Source organism: Myotis nattereri (assembly GCF_964212035.1).
Source record: "Myotis nattereri genome assembly, chromosome: 2".
NCBI classification, from domain to species: Eukaryota; Metazoa; Chordata; class Mammalia; order Chiroptera; family Vespertilionidae; genus Myotis; species Myotis nattereri.
The window spans coordinates 211,959,239-211,987,181 of NC_138076.1; the positions used below are offsets into that span (position 1 = coordinate 211,959,239).

Genomic DNA, 27,943 nt, shown 5'->3' on the forward strand with positions numbered 1-27,943 from the left:
ATGGCGGTGAACCAGAGCCACACGGAAAACCGCCGCAAGGCTTACATCCCTTACGGTGAAAGGTGCCTGAGGGGAAGCCGGGTGCTGGGGGCGGGGCGGAGGGGGCGGGGACAGACTGGGTAGAGCCGGCGGCTTGCGAGCTCTCAGCGAATCAGGGGCTTTCGCGCCTTTTCCGACGCTTCACGCTTAGCGCCGCCTCCGACGTTCGTGCGCGTGCGCGTGCGCGTCCTCACGTCCTCGCGCCTGCTCCGCGAGGTGGCGGTGGCGCAAGCGGAAGCGTGTGGCCTCGCACGTGTGAAGGGCGGGAGCGCGCCTCCGGTGACAGAGGGCGGGGCGGGATCTCCTGGAGAGGGGCGTCACCTCGGAAGAAAGGTGAGCCGCCCTGGGGCAGTGGGAGTCGCGCCGCCCCTGTGGGTGGGTGCAGCTGCTGTTGGGCGCAAGGTAGCGACCTTTGTAGGGTGACGGCCGTAGCCGCGCTCCCTCCGCCCACTCTGGGGAACTAGGCCGTGGACTTCGGGAGGCAGAAGAGGCATTGTGTGGAAAATTCTAGAAAGACTCCAAACTGTCGGGCGCGGGGTGCTCTCCTTGTCTTCAGAACTTCCCAAAGACCCCTTCCTTTTGGGCCCAGCCGGGGAGAAGCCTGCTGTTTATGGAAAAGACTGGGACCAAAAGAAGCCGCCTAGGAAGAATGGCGCTCGCTCCCTCGGCTGGCGGGCGGGCCGCGGGGGGCGCTTTAGGGTTTGCATGGTCGCTTTGCTCAGTGCCTGCAGGGTTGCTGCTCCCCCTGCTTTGGCCGCGCTCAGGCTGTCTGTCTGGAGGGAGTCGGTTGTTGGCTTCTCCACCTCACGCGCAACTCCGCTCCCTGAATTCCCTGCCCCCAGTTTCTCAGAGTCCTGCTTGTCCGCCGCCTGACCCCTCTTAACCACACCCCTCTCCGCGGGGGTGGCCCTCGTGTGTCTTTTGGAGTCGCCTGGCAGTGCGGCCCTGACACCAGGTGCTGTGCTCAGGTGCACTGAGCCCCTTGGATGCCGGGTCGCTCAGCTGGTTGGAGCATCGCCCCCATACGCTGAGGTTGTGGGTGCGACCCCCGGTCAGGGCACATACAAGCATCAGCCAGTGCATACCTAACTGAGTGGGACAGTAAATCCATGTTTCTTTCTTTCCTTTCGCACGTGCCGGAAGCAACCAATCCGTGTTCCTCACAGCAATGTTTGTGTCACTCCCCCTCCCTTCCACTCTCTCTAAAAATCAATGGAAAAATATCCTCGGGTGAGAATTAACCAAAAAAAGATCTTGAAACACTATTCACCCCTTAAGAATCAGCTCATATTTCAATCTTTCTATAAAGTCATTCCTAATTACTTCAACCAAAACTAACCTCCCCTTTCACTTAGTTGCCGTGACATTTTTGTGCCATTTATGTTGTCATATATTGCTTGTGTTAGTATCCGTATTCATGTATTCAGTTGTTCATTCTCTCAGTAAATATTTAGTAGCACCCACCGCTTGCTAAGCCTGCAGTGGCAAAGAAGGCAGACATTGTCCTTAGTGATCATTAGGAAAGGCATTGAACTAATCAACACATGTAATCTTTACTAAGAAAAAAACCAAGGGGAGAACGTGAATGGCAGCGGCAGCAGCATGTGAGAGGATTCTGGAGCATTCTGCATGCCTTACCTGCTTTAACATTTCCTTTAGCACAGCGCTTGATAGTTCCTGCACAAGAAGTATAAGCATTTGTGAATAAACAGAAAGAATACAAGTAGTTTTATAAGAAAAATAATCCAGCCCTGGCTGGTGTGGCTGGGTTGTGCATCATCCTAGGCACTAAAAAGTTGCTGGTTTGATTCCTGGTCAGGGCATGTAATTAAGTTGCATGTTTGATCCTCGGTAGGGGGCGTGCAGGAGGCAGCCCATGGAGGTTTCGCTCTTACATCGATGTTTCTCTCTCTCTCTCTCAGAATCAGTTAAAAAAAAATCTTTATAAAAAGATACAAGCCCTAGCCGGTTTGGCTTAGTGGATAGAGCGTCGACCTGTGAACTGAAAGGTCCCAGGTTCGATTCCGGGCAAGGGCTTGTGGATTCGATTAGGGTTATGGGCTCGATCCCCAGTGGGGGACTTGCAGGAGGCAGCCGATCCATGATTCTCTCTCATCATGGATGTTTCTATCTCTCTCTCTCCACCTCTTCCTTCCTCTCTGAAATCAATAAAAATATATTTTTAAAAAATACTTATAAAAATATTAAAAAAATAAAAAAGATACAAGATTTCTGACTGATTTTCAATAAATACAATAGAAAAATTTAAAGAATGTTGTAATCAAGAGATAAAGATGGAGAAGAATAAATGTGAATTGTTAGGGAATAAAATAATTTAAATTCTTTTTATGTCAATAAAGATAGTAGTAGCAGCAACTAACATTTATTGAGTGTTTGTCCAGGCTAGGAACTGTGCCAGGAGTTCTATCTTTGTCACCTGATGTAACTTCTAAATTGTGTGCTGTCTGCCCTTGCTTTTCTGCAGTGTCTTGAATCAGTGTAGTGATGTGGAGCTCTCCTTCCCAGAGCAACCACCAGGATCCAATTTCTTTCATGGTACAAAGAGGGGAACGTTGCTTCTCACTTCATACCGGGTAATTTCTCTTTATACTTCAATTTTCATTAACTCTACATTGTTTTCCTTAAAATGGAAAGAGGGTAACCATTGAGTTTCAAAGTGTTTTCAAACATTTGCACTTTGAGATTTTCCATGTTGAAGAATGATAGAAGAAAATGGGTGATGCTTTTCATCAGGCCAGGATGCCAAAGCAAACAACCTTAGACATTTTTATGTCTCAAACTATGGACAAATTGCATTCCTTTTTCAAAGTTACTTTCCTTTCTTAGGTGATCTTCGTGACATTACACTCAGTCAGTGATCCCATGCTTTCTTTTATGATGCCATTTGATCTGATGAGCAACTGCACCCTCGAACAGCCAGTCTTTGCCCCCATCTACATTCAAGGAACCATTCAGGCAGCTCCAGATGGTACGTGTTTACAGTCAGAAGTGTATTTTTTTTTTTTTCTTAAAAGCTTCCAGAAGGTTTAAGATTCAGATTTGGCTCATGTTGGAATTCAAACGAAAGACAGCCACCCTGCTTCTTGGGTAATGTTTCTGTCAGTGTTTGCGTTAGTCCAGTTACCAGCTATGCCAGCCTGCCTCTTAGTGAGTGTGTGCCGTTTCTTCCCCCAGGTGGCTGGGAAGGACAGGCTACTTTTAAATTATCCTTCAGAAAAGGAGGTGCCATCAAATTTGCCCAGTTGATGATGAAAGCTGCCTCTGCTGGTGAGCGATAATGATAAGACTGTTAAGCACTCTGGGTTTTTGAGGCTGTGGAATTGAAGCAAGACTGTTACCCAGTTAAGATTTTCTTGTCTCTGTGAGTAGGCACTTTGTAGTTGCACATGCACTAATGTGTATGCAGCAAGCATTTCCTGAGCCTACATAGTATGTGCTGAGTACAATACAATCTGCTGGGAAAACCGATTATTCAGTCCCTCCCTGTTCGGAAGGAGTTTGCAATCTAGTGGGAGCTTACCAACCAGACACCTGAATGACTAATTGCACCTCATAATCTTTTTTTTTTTTAATATATTTTATTGATTTTTTACAGAGAGGAAGGGAGAGAGATAGAGAGTTAGAAACATCGATGAGAGAGAAACATCGATCAGCTGCCTCCTGCACATCTCCTACTGGGGATATGCCCGCAACCCAGGTACATGCCCTTGACCGGAATCGAACCTAGGACCTTTCAGTCCGCAGGCTGACGCTCCATCCACTGAGCCAAACCGGTTTCGGCCACCTCATAATCTTTTATCCATCCAAATGCTGGTCTCATAGCACTGACGAGTCTCTTCACATCAGGGAGCCCTGGTTGCCTTAGCTCTTCTTCCCCTCACATGCCTTTTTGTCATCTCTTTTCTCTGGCTTTGCCTTTGTTTCTCTTGGGCTTAGTCCCCATCTTTGATGAGAGGAGGGAAGAGGTAGCACTGCTCTAATGGATGGTACCAGAGAACTCTTTCAAATTTTGAATACAAATAATTTGTATGATATAAATTTATTCAGTCTAACCTCACTCCATGCTCTTCACTCTCTCACCTTTTGTACTCCAATCCATCTGGACTGCTTTGTACCTTGTTCTCTCATCTCTGAGCCTTCATGATATTTCCTCTCTCTGGAGTGCTCTTTCCCTTTCTCCCTTGCCTTCCATTCCCAACTTCAATCTAGTTGAGACTAACATAAACTAGTAGAGACAGACATGCAAGTATGTTATCTCATAACATGTGCTGTAATAGAGACATGGGCAAAGTGCTAGGACACAAAGAAGGATGGAGTGAAGTTTCTAGCTTAGAAGACTGACTGGATCATGATTCTATAAACCATGGTCAGGAATATAAGAACTCTGGCTGATGTTTCTCAGTGGTTAGAGTGTCAGCTCATGCACCAAAGGGTTGTAGGTTCGATTCAAGGGCACATACCTGGGTTGCAGGTTCACTCTTGGACCTAACCAGGGCATGTGCAGCGGGCAAATGGTTGGTGTGTCTCTCATATCGATGTGTTTCTCTCTCCCCCTCCCCCTCTCTCCCTCCATCCCTCTCTTCCTCTCTCTCTATCCCTCTCTCTCCCTCCCTTCCACTCTCTGAAAAGCAAAGGAAAAAATATCCTTTGGTGAGGATTAATGAAACAAAACAAAAAGGATATAAGAGACAGTCTAAGTTGGAGAGGAAATGAGGTTTTTTAAAAATTATTTTTACAGAGAGGGGGAGAGGAGAGAGAAAGTGAAACATCTAGAGGGGAACATCCTTTGGCTGCCCCCCCTGCATGTCTCCCCCTGGGGATCCAGCCAACAACCTGGGCATGTGCCCTGACTGGGAATCAAACCAGCAGCCTTCTTGTGCAGGGGATGACGCCCAATCAACTGAGCCACACTGGCCAGGGTGAGAGGAAATGAGTTTAATTTTAGACCTAGCAGTACTAGCTAGCATTTATTCAATGCTCAGCATATACTGGAGTGTTCCAAGCCCTTTACATGTATCAATTAATCCTCACAAAAACCTTGTAATGTAGGCGCTAATAATTATCCCTGACTTATAGCTGGGGAAACTGAGTCACTGATGGTTACATAATTTCCCAAGGCTATACAATTAGTAAGTGATGGAGCTGGACTTTAAACCCTAAACCTACTCCTTCTCTCTTATTAAACATTTTATTTTTGGGGAAAATTAAGTTGATTGAAAAGTTACACAGATATTACAATGAACTGCTATGGACCCTTCATTTAGATTTACCCATTATTAACATTTTCCCACATTTGCTTTATCTTTTTTTTCCTCTTGTTTTTTCCCCCTTTTGTTTTTATTGAAATACTTGGAAGTCAGAAAGATCATTTCCTTCATGCCTAAATATTCTAATGTGTATCTCAAGGCCATTCTCGTATCTAGTCATTGTACTTATTAAATTCAGAAAATTTAACATTGAAGCAGTATTGTTAATATAGTTTATATTCAAATCCAAATGATTGTTCCATTACTGTTCCTAATTCTAATAGCACTTTTTTTCTGCAATGCAGGATCTAATCCTGAATCACACATTGAATTTCGTTGTCTTACTTCTTTGTTTTCCTTTAATTTGGACTCAGCCTTTTTTATCTTTCATCACATTGAAATTATAAAATAAATACAGGCTTATTGTTTTGTAGAATGTCTCTTAATTTGGGCTTGTCTGTTCATTATGATTATATTCAGATTATGTATTTTGGCAAGAATACTATATAAGGGACTTTGTGTCCTTTTGAGCCTACACTCCTAATCCCTTAATACAGGTGTGAGGTACATGGGAGTGCAAGGGGCCAGTGGACGTGCAGCTCAGAGCTCCAGAGATGAACTGTATCTAGAGACTGATTTGGAAATCTTTAGCACACTGGTCATCTTGGGAGCCATCTGATTGATGAGCTCATTCAATGAATTAAGGATGGTATTCCAAGGGTCCTCAACATTTAAGGAGTGGGCAAGGAGGAGTGAGTGACCTATAATGAAGATTGAGAAGGGGCTGACTGGGAGGTAGGAGGAGAATCAAGTGAGTTCATTATCCTGGAAGTCAAGAGAGGAGAAAGTCTCAAGCAACACAGAGTGGTCATCTGTGGCAGCTCCTGTAGAAATGTTTGGTAAAATGAAGACTGAAAAATGTGCATAGTGTGTGGAAATTTGAGTTTGCTGGTCTTAGCAAGGGAGGTTTTAGTAAAGAGAGATCCAGAAGCCTGACAATGGATAACAGGGTGTCCTGGCAGATAAAGGGAGTACAACTATGGGGAACCCAAGGTCAGGCGACCCTTTGAAGTCCAATTTCTCTTTGCTTCAGATGTCTGGGGAACTCAGGGCAATTGCATACTGGGTCTTGAGTTCCTTCTTAGTTTTGGCCTCGTAGTACTAAGGGGGACATATATTTAGGATTATGGGCTAAGGGCGAGGCAATTTTGGGGGATCCTCTTTGTGCTCACATTAAGATCTACTCCTTGCCCAGCTGGTGTAGCTCAGTGGTTGAGCATTGACCCATGAACCAGAAGGTCACAGTTTGTTCCCGGTCAGGACACATGCCTTGGTTTTAGGCTTGATCCCCAGTAAGGGGCGAGCAGGAGGCAGCCAGTCAATGATTCTCTCTCATCATTGATGTTTCTCTCTCCTTCCCCCTTTTCCCTTCCTCTCTCTGAAATCAATAAAAACATTTTTTTTAAGAGATCTGCTCCTTGGCCTGCAAAGGTAGGCAGTTGCACAGCCACTTGGAAGGATTTAGTCAACTTATATAAACTTGACCCAGTGTCTGGAACTGCTCTGGGTCTCATGGTATTATGGCTTAGGTGTGGGAACCTACCTCTGCTCCCCTGGCAAGAGTCAGGGCTTGTGAGATGGGCTTCCTTGAGGCCTTTGGAATTAACTATCCATTGTGCTTCATGATCTGATTTATTGACCAGGAAAGATTGCCTTCCCCTATGCAGAGTGGATTTTTCAGGGGTCTTTGAGTTATATTTTTAACAAATGCATATTGAATACTTACTGTGTGTCAAACACTAGGTGAGACGATCGGGAACACAACGGTGAATAAGGTAGACATACGTGGTCCCTGCCTTTGTAAACTTAGTCTAGTAAGAATCATATAAAAAATAAGCAAATAGCCCTGACCGGTTTGGCTCAGTGGATGGAGTGTCGGCCTGCGGATTGAAGGGTCCCGGGTTCGGTTGCAGTCAGGGGCATGTACCTTCGTTGAGGACACATCCCCAGTTGGGGGTGTGCAGGAGGCGGCTGGTTGATGTTTCTCTCTCATCGATGTTTCTAGCTCTCTATTCCTCTCCCTTCCTCTCTGTAAAAAATCAATAAAATATATTTAAAAAAAGCAAATATATAAGTGAATAAAATAATTACTTCTTCCAGAAAGGGCTACTAATAGGATATTGAAAAGGAGAATATCAGGGGTAAGGAGGACAACTTTAGATTGATAGTGAATTACTTAAAATAATGCCAGCTATTTAATCAGGTAAACCCCAGATTATCAGTGGTTTAAGACAATAGTAGATATTAATGCTTATATAAAGGCCAATCAGCAGGGCTAAAAGAGTAATCTGTTTCACATAGCCCTTCAGGGACCCAGGGTAATAGAGTATCTGCCATCTTTAACACATAACACATGGCCTGTTGGATAGCTGGCAGAGAGGAGATCTTACCTGGGAAGTTTTCACGGTCTAGGCCTGGAACTGGTGTACATTACTCCTGGTCATATGTGATATGACCAGAAATCAGTGTGGTAGGTTGATAATGACTCCCAAAGATATATCCTTACCCTAATCCTCAGAACCTGTGAATGTCACCTTATTTGTAAAAAGAAATCTTTTTGGATGTTATTAATTTAAGGATCTTGAGATGAAGAGATTATCCTCAATTATCTAGGGCAAGCATGTCAACTCATGGCCACATGCCTCATTTATTTGGCCCGTGTTAGCCTTTGAGTTTGACATACTTGATCTAGTGGGCCTCAGATGCCATCACAAGTGCCCTCAAAAGAGAGGGAGAAAAGCAGAAGTGCTTTCCTCTGTACCACACAGCCATTAAATTGGCCTTTAATAGATATATCTTACCAACTTGATAGAATTTCTCACTTGGAAATTTTTTCTGAATACCTATTATGGTAGGTGCCATTATGCTAGACCCTAAATATACAGGCAAATAAGCCACAACCTCTGCCCTCAAGAAGCATAGAGTTCAGGACAAGGGCGAGGTATATTCTTTACCTTGTATCCTGGAAACATTGTTGAACACTCAAGTAAGGTGATAGTTAATACTTAGTTAATTATCTGGTTGATAGCTACTATACATTTGACTTAAAAAAGAATGTTGCCAAATTTGTTTTTTCAGCTGCCCAAGGAACTCCGCTTCAAAGTATAACTTACTGGTTTGGTGTTCCAGGACAGTTTATCGTTAGTGGGCAGGGGAACATGATGTGCAACCAACAGACATCTTGTCCAGGTAAGGTATGGCATAAGGTTCTTCCTGGGAGGTGGAAAAGTATGCCAGGGGTTCAAAGATCTATTCACTGCTAGCTTGCCTCCAACCTTACTGGCAGGAGAAGCATCAGAGGTTTGGAGGTTGGAAAATGGTTGAGTATGTGACTTCATTTCCAGACTGAAACCCAGTGGCAAGTCGGTAAGTTTCAGGCTTACTTTTAATTAATAATATACAGATATGGAACATACTTAGGCAACTCCCATTATTGGGAACAGTCACTTCCTGTTTGCAGCCTGAGCAGAAAACATGCTGCTGTTCACTTCCCCCTTCCCATTTCACACAAGCATCGCCATCTAGTTTGCACTGTGCCCTTCAACCTCACTAAGGATTCCAGCCCTGGGCTTTATGCCCTGTGCCCTTTAACAGATGTGCCTGTCCACAGCTGCTGTCATGTTACTGGGAAGTGGTCATTGATTCTCAAATGTCCACCACCTACTGGTAGACCACAAAGGGTCTCCTAATGGGCTGCCAACAGACCCCAAAATGTGGGCCCTTTCTTTGGGATCTTCTTGGAGCATGACGTGCATGTCATTGGCACTTAGCTTTGTATACAACTGAAGGATACTTATTTGTAACCTTAATAGTTACCTAGTTTTATAAGGTTATTAAACTGTAATACTGTGCTCAAAATCTAAAATGTTGCTAAGGTGTTATAAATTTTTTTATTGAGTTGAAATTCATAGAACATAACATACAACAATTTAAAAATGTACAATTGGTATTTAGTATAATCACAATGTGGTGCAACCATCAGCTTTCTAGTTTCAAAATTTTTTATCACTTCATAAAATACTCCATAATTCCCCACTAAGTAATAATTCCCCATTGTCTCCTCTCAACACCTCTTAATATACTCTAATCTGCTATTTGTCTCTGAATTTGGTTATTCTGAATATATTACATAAAAGGAATCATACAGTATATCACCTTTTGTGTTTGGCTTATCACACCTAGCATAATGTTTTCTAGGTTAATCCCAGTTATAGCATGCACTTTATTATTTTTTTTTGTGACTGAATACTGTTTCACTGTACATATGCATCATAATCTAGTTCCTCATTCTTTCACTTTCAATCTATTTGTGTCTTTGTATCTAAAGTAAGTCTCTGAGTAAGTCCTGGCCAATGTGGCTCAGTTGGTTGAGTGTCATCCCTTGCACTGAAAGGTCACTGGTTCGATGTACAGTCAGGGCACATGCCTGGGTTGGGAGCTCGATTCCCAGTGTGGGGAGGTGTAGGAGGCAGCCAATAGATGATTCTCTCTCATCGTTGATGTTTCTCTCTCTCTCTCCCTCTCTCTGAAATAAATAAAAACATTTAAAATAAATAAAAAATTGGACAGTTATAATCATGATTGCATAAACATATTAACAGATATTCTACAAAGAAATACATTAAAATACTAAGTTTTTGTATGTTATGATTACATTATAGATGACTTTTAAAAATTCATCTTTTTCCTATTTTCCAAATACATATTCTTCATTAAGCATGTATTACTTTTTTATAATCAAAACAAACTATTAAGTAAAACATGTATCTCTCTATACACAGCTATAATTAATGCAGAGATTAACTGTAAGGTTATTTTCATGTTTATTTTAATCCCTCCACAACAGGAAATGATAAAGTTTCAACTGGTGGTAGCTGAAGGATCTGGTTTTACCATTATTCTGCCTGATTCTCTTCCTGTGTTAGTTTGCTTCAGCATAATTTTTTTCTTCTTCCTCCTTCTCACTTATTCCTTGTCCACTCTAAGAAATAAGTAGCCCTGACCGGTTTGGCTCGGTGGATAGAGCGTTGGCCTATGGACTGAAGGGTCCCAGGTTCGATTCTGGTCAAAGGCATGTGCCTTGGTTGCGGGCACATCCCCGGTGGGGAGTGTGCAGTAGGCGGCTGATTGATGTTTCTCTCTCATTGATGTTTCTAATTCTCTGTCCCTCTCCCTTCCTCTCTGTAAAAAATCAATAAAATACATTAAAAAAGAAAAAAGTAACTAATTTTTTCTTTTCTTCTCAATTTACCCAGTTGTTGTCCATGGGCCCCAACCTGTGAGATACAGACCCCCACCAGCGGGATACGGACCCCCACCTCCGGGATACGGACCCCCACCTCCGGGATATGAAGCCCCACCAGCGGGATATGGACCCCCACCTCCGGGATACGGACCCCCACCTCCGGGATACGGACCCCCACCTCCGGGATACGGACCCCTACCTCCGGGATATGAAGCCCCACCTCCAGGATATGAAGCCCCACCTCAGGGATATGAAGCTCCACCTACTGGAAATAGAGCTGACTCTCGCAATCCTGAGGCAGCCCAGCCTGATGGATATGATGCTTCTCTTCCTTCCACCTCATCTCCTCAGCACCATTCACCACCTTCTAAGAACTAAACCCTGAAGATTCACCAACCAAAGTAGAACCCTAAAACTGAAGTCAGGATAAGAAGGAGGACTCAGGTATGTGTTTAAAGACCTTTCTCAAGTAGTTGTCCCACCCTCTGGAAGGGCAGTCTTAGGGGGAAAGTGAAGCTTTACTTCCATGCCTAGATTTTAGAAGCAAAGTCAACTCTTGATTAGATGGGCTAAAGGAAAAGTAGACTGATAAGGCTAATTACCCCAATAATTTGGTTGACATTGGGCTGCATTTTTAAAAAATATGTTTTTATTGATTTTAGAGAGGAATGGAGAGGGAGAGAGAGAGAAACATCGATTGCCTCCAGTATGCATCTGGACGAGAAGTGAACCAGTGACCTTTCAGTGCACAGGACAATGCTCAACCAACTGAGTCACACTAACCAGGGCTGAGCTGCATTTTTAAAAAATATATTTTTATTGATTTCAGAGAGGAAGAGAGAGGGAGAGATAGAAACATCAATGATGAGAGAGAATCATTAATCGGCTGCCTCCTGCACGCCCCCTACTGGGGATTGTGCCCACAATCTGGGCATGTGCCCTTGACCAGAATCGAATCTAGGACCCATGAGCAGGTGGATGCTCTATCCACTGAGCCAAACCAGGTAGGGCTGAGCTGCATTTTTTTTTAACATATCTTGAATGTGACTTTTTACTTTTTCCCCTCTACCATCCAAGAAGCATTTATTATGCTCACTTTTGTAGGCACTAAGATAAATGTTAGAAATATCAAGTTGAACACTTATTTTTCACAGCATTCTTTATATTAATGAAAGGATGGGACAACCTAAATTTCTAATAGTGACAGAATTTCATAAATTATAGTATACCCATACAGTGGAATATTATGCAGCATTGAAAATGATGTCTAGAGGTAGAAAAGCCTTTAAGAATACCAAAACCAATGAAGCAATCAAGGAAAACATAAAGTAAATATAATTTTGACTGTATTGATTTTTCTTTTAATTCTGTATGACCAAAGTTAAAAGATAGGCAACAGACTAGGAGAAAGTAATTTCCAACATATATATTAAACAAATAACTTTTACTCAGAATATATGAACTCCTACAAATCAACCCAAAAGAAAAAATGGACAAAAGATATGAATACCCTATTAATAGAGGCGATAGAGTGGCTGGCCAAGAAACATTTGAAAAGGTGTTTGTTCTACTCAACTAGTGTCAGGGAAGTGCAACTTGAAAAGAGAAACACTTTTTTATTTCCAAAGATTTACAAATATTAAAAAGATTGAAAAACTTGCCGAAACCGGTTTGGCTCAGTGGATAGAGCGTCGGCCTGCGGACTGAAGGGTCCCGGGTTCGATTCCGGTCAAGGGCATGTGCCTGGGTTGCGGGCATATCCCCAGTAGGAGATGTGCAGGAGGCAGCTGATCGATGTTTCTCTCTCATCGATGTTTCTAGCTCTCTATCTCTCTCCCTTCCTCTCTGTAAAAAATCAATAAAATATATTAAAAAAAAAAAAAAAAAAAAAGAAAAACTTAAGTGTTGGGAAAGATGTGGGAAATGGTTATTATTATAAATTGTTAGAGGAAGTTTTTGTCAATATGCCTTTTTTAATTATTATGTTTTAAATATATTTTTATTGATTTCAGAGAAGAAGGGGGAGAAAGAAAAACATCAATGATGAGAGAGAATCATTGATAGGCTGCCTCCTGCACACCTCCTGCACACCCACCAGGGATGGAACCCACAATCTGGGCATGTGCCCTGATGGAAATCGAACCGTGACCTCCTGGTTCATAAGTCAACACTCAACCACTGACCCATGTTGGTTGGGCTCGGTATGCCTTTTTAGAAAGAAACTCAGCAGTGCCTTTTATTATTTTTTAATCCTCACCCGAGGATATGTTTTTTGAGAAAGAGAGAGAGAGAGAAACATCAATATAAGGGAGAAACATTGATCAGTTGCTTCCTATATGCACCCAACTGGGGAATGAACAAGCAACTTAGTGATGTGCCCTGACTGGAAATCGAGCCCACAACCTTTTGGTGTATGGGATGATGCTCCAACTGACTGAGGCATGCCCCCCTCCCCCACTAGGGCCAGCAGTACCCTTTAAAAGTTAAAATTAATCTACTCTTGATTTAGTGGCTTAGCTTCTGGGTATCTACTCCTGGAGAAGTACTTGGATGTGTACACAAAGATGTAATTGGGGAGATTTCATTACATTCATTGTTTCTAACAACAGAAAATTAGAAATAACCTATAGGTTTATTAGTAGTAAACATTTAAATAAACCAAGGTACATCCATACTACATATGCAAATCTTCTAAGTCTTATTGTTAAATGAGAAAAGCAAGTTTTAGGAAGTGTATATGTGTGTGTGTGTGTGTGTGTGTGTGTATCAGAGATTTTCAGTCCCATCAGACTGAATGCCCCCTTTCAGAACTAATATTTTATAATGTTTCCTTTACTTCATTGGGATAAAATTTTCAGACAACTGCATGTGATTCCACACCATTTCAGCCAAAATCATTATAAGACTATAAATGTGATAGAAGAAGGAATAATAGGCCCTGGCCAGTGGGGCTCAGTTGGTTGAGCTCTGTCCCATGCATCAAGAAAGGTCCCTGCCAGGAGATTAAAAATGGCGGCAGAGTAGGAGGATGTTGCATGGTCATGCTCCCAGGAACAAGCTGGAATTACAACTGATGTACGAGAAGGCTTCCTGAATAATCAACGGAAAACTCACAGGAGAGAACCCCGATACCCAAGGATCAAAGGTGGAGCCGGCATTGAGACTGGTAGAAGGGGCAGAGACGTGACCCACAGAGGGGAACTGAAGTCCCAGAGAAATATCTCAGCCGGTAGTGGAGGGGGGGAGGTGCCACTGAGAATTCTGGGATCTAATCCCGGAGCTGGGCTCCCCAGCAGAGAGCACCAAACTGAGGAAGGTATCCACATAACATCAAGCTGTGAAAAGCAGTGGGGTGCTGTCTACCAGGGAGTGGCAACTGTAAGTTCAGGCACCCTCTTAAAGGGCCAAGGCACAAACATTCCCTGTGGAGCCACCCACCTTGTGCTCTGGCAGAGGGAGGGTGCAGTGGACTGGAGCTGTGAGAGCAGAAGCCAGCACTGGGGACTCGGGGGACAGAGCTCAGAAGGCAGACACCCCAAGTCTCCTCAGCTCAGTCATTCCCTCACACAGCCACATAGACATCTGCCTTGCCTGGGGGGAAGACAGTTGACACACCCTATTAGAAAACACCTTGCCCTGAGGCCGCTTAAGAGATTAAAAGTAACAATTCAAAGGAGTAGCAGCTGCTTGTGTAGTCCGCCCCCATCCAAGGAACAGCAGCCTCCTGATCACCACACCCTCTGTCTGAGGAACAGCAGCTGTGTGTGAAGCCTCCTCCCACCAGCCAGAGGAGCCACCACAATTGTGAACAGCACCCATCAGAGGAGCTGCTACCAACTGAGGAGCAGCTGCTACCACAACCGCCCAAGGAGCAACTGCAGCTCGAGGAGCCACTGCCACCCAAGGAGCAGCCACTGAATGACTCAACATCTAAATATGGCGGTACGATCAAACATGGGTAGACAAAGGAAAGAAAAGGAGGACTCGCCAGAAAAGTAGCTAAGTGATACAGAGGCATGCAACATTACAGAAAAAGAATTCAGATTAAGGGTCCTAGAGTGCATAAACCGAATGGAGGAAAAAATCAACAATTTATGCAAGAAGCAAGAAGAAACAGATGAAAAAAACCAATAAATTATGTAAGAACCAAGAAGAAATGAAGAGTGATATAGCTGCAATAAAAAACACCATTGAAAGTTTCAACAGTAGACTAGGAGAAGCGGAGGACCAAATTAGTGAATTAGAAGACAGGGAAACAAAACACACCCAAACTGAACAGCAATTGGAGAAAAAAATTAAAAGACAAGAGGAGAGCTAAGGGAGCTATGGGACAACATGAAACGAAACAACATATGAATAATAGGGGTGCCAGAACAACAGAAAGAGGAACAAGGGTTAGAAAACCTATTTGAAGAAATAATATGAAAACTTCCCAGAAGTGGGGAAGAAAAAATCACACAAGCACAGAGAGTCCAAAACAAGGTGAACCCGAATAGACCCACACCAAGACACATCATAATTACCATGGCAAATGTTTAGGACAGAGAATCTTAAAGGCTGCAAGAGAGAGACGGAAAGTTACATTCAAGGGATCTCCCATTAGATTATCAAATGATTTCTCAACAGAAACACATCAGGCCAGAAAAGAATGGACAGAAATTTACAAAGTGATGCAAAGCAAAGGACTGAATCCAAGAATACTCTATCCAGCAAGACTATCATTCAAAATTGAAGGGGAAATAAGAAGCTTCACAGACAAAAAAAAGGCAAAGGGAGTTTATCACCACCAAGCCAGCAATGCAAGAAATGTTAAAGGGACTGGTGTAAAAAGAAGAAATAAAAAGCTCAGAAAGAAAACAACCACACAAAAAAAGAAATGGCTACAAACAAGTACTTTTCAATAATAACTTTAAATGTAAATGGACTAAATGCTCCAACCAAAAGACATCGAGTGGCTGAATGGATAAAAAAAACATGACCCATACATTTGCTGTCTACGAGAGACCCACCTCATTAGAAGGGACTCACACAGACTGAAAGTGAAGGGATGGAAAAATATCTTTCATGCAAATGGAAATGAAAAAAAAGCTGGGGTAGCAATACTTATATCAGACAGAATAGACCTCAAAGTGAAGGCCATAACAAGAGATAAGGAAGGCCACTTCATAATACTAAAGGGATCAATACAACAAGAAGATATAACCCTGGTAAACATATATGCACCCATGCAGGAGCACTCAAATACATAAAAAAAAACTCCTGGAAGATATCAAAGGAGAGATGGACAACAATACAATCATAGTAGGGGACTTTAATACACCACTGACATCACTGGATAAATCCTCTAGACAAACAATCAGCAAAGAAACAGAAATCCTAAATGACTCACTAGGTCAGATGGACTTAATTGACATCTTCAGAACACTTCACCCCAAAGCCACGGAATATACATTCTTCTTAAGGGCTCATGGGACATATTCAAAAATAGACCACATATTGGGTCACAAACAAAGTCTCCCCAAATTCAAGAAGATCGAAATCATACCAAGCATCTTCTCAGACCACGATGGCATAATATTATAAATAAACTACAATAAAAACAACCCCAAATACTCAAACACTTGGAAGCTGAATAGCATGTTATTAAATATTGATTGGGTTACCAATGAGATCAAAGAAGAAATTAAAAACATCCTGGAAACTAATGACAATGAAAACACAACAATCCAAAACCTTTGGGACACAATGAAAGCATTCCTGAGAGGGAATTTTATAGCTCTACAGGCCTATCTCAAAAAAACAAGAAAAAATGGTAGTAAATCATCTAACTCTACAACTCAAAGAATTTGAAAGAGAGCAACAAGAAAAGCCCAGAGTGAGCAGGAGGAAGGAGATAATAAAGATTAGAGCAGAAATAAATGACATAGAGACCAAAAAGCAATACAGAAAATCCATGAAACCAAGAGCTGGTTCTTTGAAAGAATAAAGAAGATTGATGAACCTCTAGCCAGGCTCACCAAGAAGCAAAGAGAGAGGACCCAAATAAACAAAATCAGAAATGATAGAGGCAAAATAACAACAGACCCCACAGAAATACAAATGATTGTTAAACAATACTATGGACAACTCTACTCCAACAAATTAGACAACCTGGAGGAAATGGACATATTCCTAGAAAAATATAACATTCCAAAACTCAATCAGGAAGAATCTAAAAATCTCAACAGGCCAATAACTATGGAAGAAATTGAAGCAATCATCAAAAAGCTTCCAGCAAACAAAAGCCCAGGACCAGATGGCTTCACAGGGGAGTTTTACCAAACATTCAAGGAAGAACTAAAACCTGTCCTCCTCAGACTACTACAAAAAATCCAAGAGGAAGGAACACTTCCAAGCTCATTCTATGAAGCCAGCATCACCCTAATAACAAAACCAGGTAAAGACAACACAATGAAAGAGAATTACAGGCCAATATCCCTCATGAACATAGATGCCAAAATCCTCAACAAAATCCTAGCAAATCGGATCCAGCAGTACATCAGAAAGATCATACACCATGACCAAGTAGGATTTATCCCAGGGATGCAAGGATGGTACAATATCCGAAAATCAATAAACGTGATGCATCACATAAACAAATCGAAAGAAAAAAACCACATAGTCATATCAATTGATGCAGAAAAAGCATTTGACAACATCCAACACCCATTTTTGATAAAAACTCTCAGCAAGGTGGGAATAGAAGGATCATACCTCAACATAATAAAAGCCATATATGACAAACCCACAGCCAACATAATCAATGGACAAAAACTAACACCATTTCCCCTAAGAACAGGAACAAGACAGGGATGCCCACTCTCACCACTCCTGTTCGATATAGTACTGGAAGTATTAGCCATTGCAATTAGACAAGAAGAAGAAATAAAAGGCATCCAAATTGGAAAAGAAGAAGTAAAACTGTCCTTATTTGCAGATGACATGATATTATACATAAAAAAACCCTAAAGACTCCATCAAAAAACTATTAGACTTAATAAATGAATTCGGCAATGTAGCAGGATACAAAATTAACACCAAGAAATCTATGGCATTTCTATACACCAATAGTGAACTTATAGAAAGAGAGACTAAAAAAACCAATCCCATTTACCATCACACCAAAAAAATTAAGCTACCTAGGAATAAACTTAACTAAGGAGGTAAAAGACCTCTACTCAGAAAACTATAGAACATTGAAAAAAGAGATAGAGGAAGACATAAACAGATGGAAGAACATACCATGTTCTTGGATTGGTAGAATCAACATCATTAAAATGTCCATACTTCCCAAAGCAATCTATAAATTCAATGCACTTCCCATTAAAATACCAACAGCATATTTCACAGGCCTAGAACGTACTCTCCAAAAATTCATCTGGAATAAAAATAGACCTCGAATAGCTGCAGCGATCCTGAGAAAGAACAAAGTAGGTGGGATCTCAATACCAGATATCAAGCTGTATTACAAAGCCACTGTTCTCAAAACTGCCTGGTATTGGCACAAGAACAGACATATAGATCAATGGAATAGAATAGAGAGCCCAGAAATTGGCCCGAACCAATATGCTCAATTAATATTTGACAAAGGAGGCAAGAACATACAGTGGAGTCAAGATAGTCTCTTCAATAAATGGTGTTGGGAAAATTGGACGGATACATACAAGAAAATGAAACTAGACCACCAACTTACACCATACACAAAAAATAAACTCAAAATGGATAAAGGACTTAAATGTATGACGGGAAACCATAAAAATACTAGAAGAATCCAAAGGCAACAAAATCTCAGACATATGGCGAAGCAATTTCTTCACCGATACAGCTCCTAGGGCAGTGGAAACTAAAGAGAAAATAAACAAATGGGACTACATCAAAATAAAAAGCTTCTGCACAGCAAAAGAAACCATCAACAAAACAATAAGAAAGCCCACTGCGTGGGAAAACATATTTGCCAATGTTATATCTGATAAGGGCCTAATCTCCAAAATTTATAGGGAACTCATACAACTTAACAAAAGGAAGATAAACAATCCAATCAAAAAATGGGCAAAGGACCTAAATAGACACCTTTCAAAAGAGGACATTGAGAAAGCCAAGAGACATGAAAACTTGCTCAAAGTCACTAATCATCTGAGAGATGCAAATCAAAACAACAATGAGGCACCATCTCACACCTGTCAGAATGGCTGTCATCAACAAATCAACAAACGACAAGTGCTGGAGAGGATGTGGAGAAAAAGGAACACTCGTGCACTGCTGGTGGGAATGCAGACTGGTGCAGCCACTATGGAAGACAGTATGGAGTTTCCTCAGAAAACTAAAAATGGAACTCCCATTTGACCGTGTGATCTCACTTCTAGGAATATATCCCAAGAAACCAGAAACACCAATCAGAAAGGATATATGCACCCGTATGTTCATAGCAGCACAATTCACCATAGCTAAGATCTGGAAATAGCCTAAGTGCCCATCAGTAGATGGATGAATTAGAAAACTGTGGTACATATACATGATGGAATACTACGCTGCTGTAAAAAAGAAGGAACTCTTACCATTTTCAATGGCATGGATGGAACTGGAGAGCATTATGCTAAGTGAAATAAGCCAGTCAATGAAGGAAAAACACCACATGATCTCACTCATGGATAATAAAGACCATTATAAACTTATGAACAAAAATAGATACACAGGCAGAGCTGCCTCGAACAGACTGTCAAACTACAGCGGGAAAGCCGGGGAGGGTTGAGGGGCGGGGGGGGGGGGTGCGGGGGGACGCCGTAAGTGATCAACCGAAGGACTTGTATGCATGCATATAAGCATAACCAATGGACATCAGACACTGGGGGGTAGGGGAGGCTGGGAGATTGTTAAGGGCGGGGAAAAAAGGAGACATATGTAATACTCTTCGTAATACTTTAAGCAATAAAACAATTAAAAAAAGAAAAAGAAAAGAAAGGTCCCTGGTCAGAGACAAATGGTAGGGGCGGGGTGGTTAGAGAGCAATCAAAGGACTTGTATGCATGCATATTAGCATATCCAATGGACATAGGCACTGGAGCGGTGGGGTGGGAATGGCTGTGGGGGGGGGGGGTGTTGGAAGGGTCAATTAGGGAAAAAGAAGACATATGTAAATCTTTAGACAATAATAAATAAATAAAAACAAATTAGGAAGATAAAAAAAAAAAAAGAAAGAAAGGTCGCTGGTTAGATTTCCAGTCAGGGCACATACCCAGGTTTTGGGTTCGATCCCTGCTTGGGTACAAAGGAGAGGCAATCGATTAATGTTTCTCTCTCACATTGATTTTTTTTCTCTCCCTCTCTCCCTCCCTCTCTCTCTAAAATCAATTAAAAAAAGAAATAATACTAGAAGACTAACGAAGTAATCAAGTGGTAACAGTGTGGCCTCTGGGCTGGGGAACTGCATAGCTGGGGAAAAGGAAGGAGAGGGAGTCCTAGATTTTTTCACTATAAATTGTTTTAAGTGCATGTGTACTGTATGTTTCTATCTTGAGAAATGAGTTATTTTAAGTATTTTTATATATACTTTTATTGATTTCAGAGAGGAAGGGAGAGGGAGAGAGAGAGAGAATCATTGATTGGCTGCCTCCTGCACACCCTCTACTGGGGATGGAGCCCATAACCCAGGCATGTGCCCTTGACCGGAATCAAACCTGGGATCCTTCAGTCAGCAGGCCGACGCTCTGTCCAGTGAGTCTAACCGACTAGGATGGAATGAGTAATTTTAAAACTAAATTAGTAGCATGCCAGGCTCTACCTTGCTTATTATAAATTGTGCATTGGCTCCTCACAGCCTTCAGGATAAAGTCCAAACTCCTGGTTTTCACATATATGTGGATCACTCCTTTGTATTCAAGAACCTGCACAGATTGGCCTCTCCAGTGACCTCCCCAGCTGAGAGATCCAGCTGAGCAGAACTAAATGCAGAAGTGCATGGCCTCTGCCTCTGCCTTCCTCCCTATTGCATTCTACTCATCTTTCAAAACAGCCCAGAAGTTCTAAGAAGCTTGTCCTAAGCTCCCCTTCTTTGCTCTTCTGCCAAACTTGCATTGTACCCTCAGCATGTTTCTGGCAAAATACTGTGCCAATCTGCCATGGCCAGGTGGCTCAGTTGGTTGGAGCGTTGACCCATACACCAACAGGTTGCAGATTCAATTCCTGGTCAGGGCACATACCTAGGTTGCAGGTTCGATCCTCAGTTGGGGTGCATATGAGAGGCACTGATGGATGTTTCTCCCTCACATCTCTATTTCTCTCTCTCTCTTTCTCTCTCTCTCTCTCTCTCTCTCTCTCTCTCTCTCTCTCTCTCTCTGTCTCTCTCTGTCTCTCTCTCTCTCTCTCTCTCTCTCTCATCAATAAAAACATATCCTTGGATGAAGATTGAAAAAACAGCTGTGCCAATCCTATTGGGATTGTTTGCATGTTCATCTCCCTCACAACATGTGAGCTCCTTGAGAACAGAGGCTGTATCCCATTACAGGGGCCTAGCAGAAGGCAAGGGGCACAGTGGTGTCTTGGTAATATTTTTTGAGTGAATGAAGACACAAACAAATTGCAATTCTTGACTTATTATACACATGTACAACACATATAAACACTGTTAAGTTCTGGCAACCAGCTGAAGATTATAGTCTGCAGAATCAGTTTTTTAGAGAGGATTAGAAGTTAAAATTTCAGAATTTAGAGAAAACTGTCTCCTCTCTGACTGGCTGAGTTGAGCAGTCCTGAAGGCATGGTTATATTTCACCTCTTCCTACCTTACAGCCTTGGTTTATATGGTTCATACTGGCAAAGCCACCTCTGGCAAGGTGGTCCCAGAGCACTCACCTGGTGTTTAAAGGGCTCTGAGGGAGCAAATGATCAGTATTGTAGGTGGGTGCCAGGCAGTGTGCTAAGGCACTTCATAAGCATATCTCAATCCAGTGAAGTGGGCACTGTTAATAGCTTCATTTTACAGCTAAGCATACTGAAGCTTGCAGACTTTAGGAAACCAACGCGTTTGCAACTATTGAGTAGTGGAGGCAGAACTTGAACCCAGGCTGGCTCCAGAATCTGGGACCCTAGCCTCTGATTGGGGAACCTGTTCCCTAGCATTTTCTTTTTATCCCACAGGTGCCAAGCAGTAGGAGGAGTGTCCTTTGCCTGTAGTGGCCTGATCCTCACCACACATCAGTGAGGTCCTGATGAGCTCTGAGTCCCTTTTCCTGCTGCAGGCTTGATCCCTGGTGGTCAGAGGGCCTTGAAAATCGATGGTGTCAAAGGTGGTATAGTAGGTTAAAGGAGGGTTAGATTTCTCATGAGATCAGAAGATTGGTTCCAGATCTGCTGCTATGTAAATGAAGTGTGGGGGTTGCTGGAAGCCTGAGACTAGCTTTTCCTTGAGCCAGCTCAGCTGGTACAGGAAAGAGAGAATCCTGACATCTTTGAGTTTTTTACACCCTCATGGCCTCATCCCTTCATCACAGCCCCAGGCCTGAAGGCTTCACCACATTAATTGCCCAGGTAAAGGGTAACTTACTTGTAACTATAATGGTAAAGACTTTGAGAGGGACAGTAATTATGTCAGCTGGCTGGCCATTTATCAACTATGTTAATGCCAAGCACCCAGCCAGGCGCTTTACATACAAAATTTAGTAAGGAGAGTGCTCGGATCCCAATCACATAGATGAAGACACTGAGGCTGTCAGGGAAGCAAATTGCCTAAGGCACACAGCCGGCTAGTAAGTGACAGGGCAGGATCTGAACACAGGTTTCCCTTTATATTTGTGTATTCATTTAATGAGTGTCTTTTATGTGCTGTTTCTGTGTGCTTGGGAGTTCAGTGAACAAAATAGATAAAAATTCCTGCTCTTATGGAGCTTACATCCTAGTAATACTAAGATGCAGTCAGTGCATATTATGCTATATGATATAATTAGGCATATCATATTCAAAGACAGAGATGTTGATAAAAGCCATAAAAAGGAACAAAGTAAGGGAGATTAGGAGTGCTGTGGGCTTGGCAGAGGGAGCGGTTTGCAATACAGCCTTGTTGAGAAGGTAATAGTTGAGGAAAGATTGGAAGGATACAGGAGGTGAGGGAGCTAGCCATGCAGACCTGGGGAAGAGTGTTCTAGGCATAGGGAACAACTAGTGTGAAGGCAGCTTAATTCCAAGGTGCCTTCCCTTACATCCAGTGCCTCAAAACATAAATGCATGTGAGAAGACTCCTCAAGGAAGGAAACGCTTGAAAATAGATTGTAGGCCAACCAGAGTGAGAGAGGTCTGAACCAGTCCACATAAGACAGCTTGGGGATGGAGACTGATTTCTGGGTCCTCGTTAGAAAACAGGCCTTCTTGCCCACGTCCTGAAGAAAAAAGAAGTTAAAGTAACTGAAGAGGCAAGGTCACCCCACTTTTACACCCTCGATTAAACTCCGTTGGCTGTTGCACACCTCTGCTGTGGCCTTGGTCTCTGTTTCCGAGGGCATCTGTGATATGCATGGCCTAGTGCTGGTCCCTGGGGACCTCCCAGTAGTCAGCTTAGATGAGCCCAAGCTCTGTGTTTTCTGTCTGGGCTCTGCACTTGTCCTGCTTCAATTGTTCATCATCCGATTCCAAGAAAGATGGACCTTCTCATGCTTGCCTCAGTGCTGAAGTGCCCCCCCCCTTTTTTTTAAGGTAAAGAATTATTTATTAGTGCCTAAATTTCACATATAAAAATTGAGTTTAACATATTTCTCATGGTATGGAAATCTATTAATACTTGGTAGAAAGGACTTGTTATAAACTTTACTTCCTCTCTATTTTCCTTTTTTTATTCTTTCTTTTCACTATAGGTTTTCTTCCCTTCTCCTTCTTTTCTTTTTTTGTTTTTTATTTTTTTTATTTTATTGCTTAAAGTATTACAAAGGGTATTACATATGTGTCCATTCCCCCCCCCCCCCCCCGGGAAGTGCCCCTTGATGGAGCACTTGTGTAAGTTGGGGAAGCCTGTTCTCTAACTTTCCATGGAGGAGAGAGCCAGAATAAATCAATACGAGAGCTTGTAAGCTGACCAGTTATTCGTTGTGCTACCCAATATTGTGCACTGGGCTTCCTAAGGATCAGTTCCGGTCAGGTACTTGCTGAGGCTGCTGTGTGCCAACCCTGTGTTCTGAGAAAACTGACACCCTGATCTCAAGCAGTACACAGACTGCCTCAGAGATAGACAATTTCGTTATGTTTTGCAAGTGTCCACCCTTTCCTTTCCCTCCCCCCCTCCCCATCCCAAATGTAGGATGGGAGCAGGTAGGTACTTCACCCTCTACGTGGTCCCCCCGGGGAAGTTGTGTGGACCCCCTCCTATTGGTTTGCTGTGATGGTCTTACTTTCCCTGGTTCTCAGCCCGCTGTTTAGGCCTTGGAATACTTCATTTTGGTAACTATTTTAGAACTATTTATGCTCAAGCTTGTGCTTTTCCCTTGGACCAATTCTGGCATTAGACTTCTGGCTTTTACCTGATGACCAATAAGAGAGATGGGATACTCCCAATTCCTGACAACAGTGCAATGATAGAGGTCTGCACAGGATTTAGAAGAGGGATTCTGACCAGCTTAGGTGGTCCTGTCAGCTTCCTGGAGAAGGGGAGTCTGCATTGTTTTGACACGGCAGCCAGGAAGGCCTTTGGTCTGAACACGTGGTCCAGCCTTAGAAAGAAGACCAGTGGTGCCCTTGTGCAAATAGTCCTTGCCTGCAGATCTTCCTGCTCTCTTCACTGATTGGTTGCTAAAAAGGAGATTGAGGTTTTCATCTCTGGCATGTAAGGGGGTTGGAAGTCAACACTCCCATCCCCATAAGAAAAAAGCTGGATGAATTAAACATCAGTTACTCTTCTTAGATCCATTAGAAATCATAGGGCAAACTGCTGCCTGCAGAATTAGCGAGATAGGTGGGTACAGAGAATCACAACTCACCCAAGAGCAAAGATCTCAGGAAATGAACCTATTGATAGAGCCAGTATGAGGGTAAGATAATTTAAACTAATTGATGAATTGGGGGAGGCTTTGTGTAGACAAGCTAGAGAGTTAAAATTTTCTGGGTGGGGCCAGTCTTAGGGAGGAGCCCAATAGTTATGTGGATTTTACCTCCAAGAGCCCCACCAAGTCCCCACAGTAAAGAATGAGGAAAAATCCCCTTGTGCTTCTAGCAAGAGGAATGGAAGGAATAGCTATTTTGAACATACAGCTTTATCTATGATTATCCTATCCTGAACCTGAATTTCTGTTGCAAAAAACTTAATATACGGATCTAGCTTCTGAAATAGACCATTATAAGGACAATGTAATTTTTTTTAATCCTCCGGATTTTTTAATTCAACCGGATGGATGAATACACACACACACACACACACACACACACACACATATACACACATACACACATACATATATATAAATTGATTTCAGAGAGGAAGGGAGAGGGGGAGAGAGATAGAAACTTCAATGATGAGAGAATCATTGAACAACTGCCTCCTGCATGCCCCTACTGGGGATTGAGCCCACAACCCCGGGCACGTGCCCTTGACTGGAATCAAACCTGGGACCCTTCAGTCCACAGGCTGATGCTCTATCCACTGAGCCAAACCAGTTAGGGCTGAGGATATTTTCCCATTGCTTTTAGATAAGAATGGAAGGGGGAAAGGGAGAGAGAGAGATAAAACATTGATGTGAGAGAGACACATCAATTGGTTGCCTCCCACATGCACCACAGGCCAGCAGGGGGGCAGTTGGGGGTGATCAGGCTGGCGGGGGTGGGGGGGTGGGGGGGAGGCATTTGGGGGCAAGCAGGCTGGAAGGCAGAGTGGTTAGGGGCAATCAGGTAGGCAACCAGGGCTGGGGATTGAACCTGCAACCCAGGTACATGCCCTTAATTGGGAATCAAACACAAGACCTTTTAGTGAGTAGGCCAATGCTCTAACCACTGAGAACACTGGCCAGGACAGGAGAATATACTTTTTTTGTGTGTGGAAAAAGCATTTTATTTATATGGAAAAGCTACATTAAGATCTGTAAAAGGTGTCATAATATTGCCTATACAGAAAAAAATAAAATGTGAATAACAACAAATAAAAGTTACACATCTTCCTACTTAGCAGTGCAATTCACATTGCAATAAAGTTAAGTCAGGTATAACAAAATCAAAACAAGTGTTTCTCCATAATCAGTAAACTGAGAATTACAGTGTAAAGATCATTCAGGTTTAAGAAATCTGCAATTGATCTACACAGAAAACTCTAAGACAAGGGAGACAGACAGTTAATTCCTTTAATTATCAGCTATTCAATTTTTTTCAATACTGTTCACAGGAAAAAAATTAATGAGTTGACATACATGTAGGTAGAATATATTTAGTCTATACAGTAAAAAAATACAAATTGTAAAGTGAGCTAACAAAGAATGAAATCTGAATCTATACTAATATAAGGGTAATATGCTAATTAGACTGGGAGACCTTCCAGGAGACCTTCCGGACGTTCTTCTGGACAAAGCCATGGTGGCAGGGCCGAGGTAGAGGCAGTTAGAGGCCAAGAGGGGAGGCCAGTTGTGGGTGATCAGGCTGGTGGGGGGCAGGGCCATTGGGGGTAAGCAGACAAGCAGGGGGCCAGTTGGGGGCAAGCAGGCCATCAGTGGGGGTCAGTTGGAGGTGATCAGGACAGTGGGGGGCAGTTTGGAGTGCGCAGGCCAACAGGGGGGCAGTTGGGGGTCATCAGGCTGGCGGGGGGGCATTTGGGGGCAAGTAGGCTGGAAGGCAGAGTGGTTAGGGGCAATCAGGTAGGCAGGCAGGCAGGCAGGTGAGCAGTTAGGAGCCAGCAGTCCCAGATTGCGAGAGGGATGTCCGACTGCCGGTTTAGGCCCGATCCCTGTAAACCGGCAGTAGGATATCCTTTGAGTGGTCCCAGATTGGAGAGGTTGCAGGCCGGGCTGAGGAACACCCCCTACCCCTGCACAAATTTCGTGCATTGGGCCACTAGTAGATTTATAAAACGACACATAACATACAGTATTTCTCATGTAAAAACACATAATTTCAGCAAAAAATAATTCGGTTACTTTTCAGATGGTTTGTAGATCTTGTAAGCTAAAGATGCAGATGTCCAAGTATCTTAAAGTCCATAATAAATGCCTTTCTCAATGCATACAAAATGATAAATGCTCTCATCACAGTCTTTTTTTTTTTTAAGTATATTTTATTGATTTTTTACAGAGGAAGGGAGAGGGGTAGAGAGTTAGAAACATCGATGAGAGAGAAACATCGATCAGCCACCTCCTGTACACTCCCCACTGGGTATGTGCCCACAACCAAGGTACATGCCCTTGACTGGAATCGAACCTGGGACCCTTGAGTCCGCAGGCTGATGCTCTATCTACTGAGCCAAACCAATCAGGGCACTCATCACAGTCTTAAGGGTATTTTTGGAAGTTTGTTCTGTCTTGCTTCAGAAATACATTTAAAAATGGATAAAAATCAAAGGATTTCATGATACGATGAAACAAAAAACAGTGCTCAATTTACTGCTAATATTGAAAAAAACAGATTTTACAGTACTCTGGTATATATGAATTTTTTTTTACATTGCATATTTCTGAGTCCATTCTCTTGCGTGTCTGTTGTATTTTTCTTTGTTTTATAGATTTGTGCAATATCTGGTACTAAGGGGTCATCTGAATTAGGATCACAAAGTAGAGAACATATGGACAATAAAACTTTTGTACAGTCAGAGCTGATGACCATTGTGACCTCAGGATATCAAGACAAATACTTCCATTACTGTTTATGTTTAGATGATACATCTTTGTTGTGAAAGCAATCTTTGGTGGTTTAAAAGGACAGTCTGTCGGAAAATGTACAGTGAGAAACAAGACTCCGCCATGCTATGCACTATCAGGAGGCCCCATAACAGTTGCTTGCCAGTGGAACAAGTGGTCTCCCACAGTTCGGGGGAGCAGTGAGCAGGTGGGTCACGCTGTAGATCATTTAATTCTTTCTGAATCCACTTCAGCGCCATGGGTCAGGGAGGACGGTAGGGACACCCACCGGCGGGGGTGGCTACAGGACTGGGAGGGTGGGGCGTGGGTGGCCGCTGGTTGGCTTGCTCTGGGCGCCTGTGCCAGTTCTGTGTGTGTCTGAGCGAGTGTGCAGGTGGGGACACAGGCGAGACTCTTGTTTCCGCTTTTTCAATAATAGAATTTTTGAAAATAAATTTAAAATAAGTTCTGGAGCCTGGCTGGCGTGGCTCAGTGGTTGAGCACCA

The 27,943-nt window shown here is 42.7% G+C and overlaps 1 protein-coding gene and 1 pseudogene across 2 annotated transcripts; one reads left to right on the forward strand and one right to left on the reverse strand.

Annotated features, from left to right (window-relative positions):
• On the forward strand, positions 1–10,989 carry WBP2NL (WBP2 N-terminal like; the record flags this gene model as incomplete). Its single annotated transcript, XM_081084059.1, has 5 exons — positions 1–62; positions 2,525–2,633; positions 2,887–3,028; positions 3,235–3,327; positions 10,622–10,989. 5 exons carry the CDS (start codon positions 1–3, stop codon positions 10,987–10,989), a joined length of 774 nt encoding a protein of 257 aa, XP_080940185.1.
• Positions 10,990–27,259: 16,270 nt separating this feature from the next.
• LOC308514400 (ubiquitin-conjugating enzyme E2 D1-like) lies at positions 27,260–27,697 on the reverse strand (annotated as a pseudogene). The gene has a single exon. The product of its transcript is annotated as a ubiquitin-conjugating enzyme E2 D1-like (transcript).
• Between the last annotated feature and the right edge of the window lie 246 nt (positions 27,698–27,943).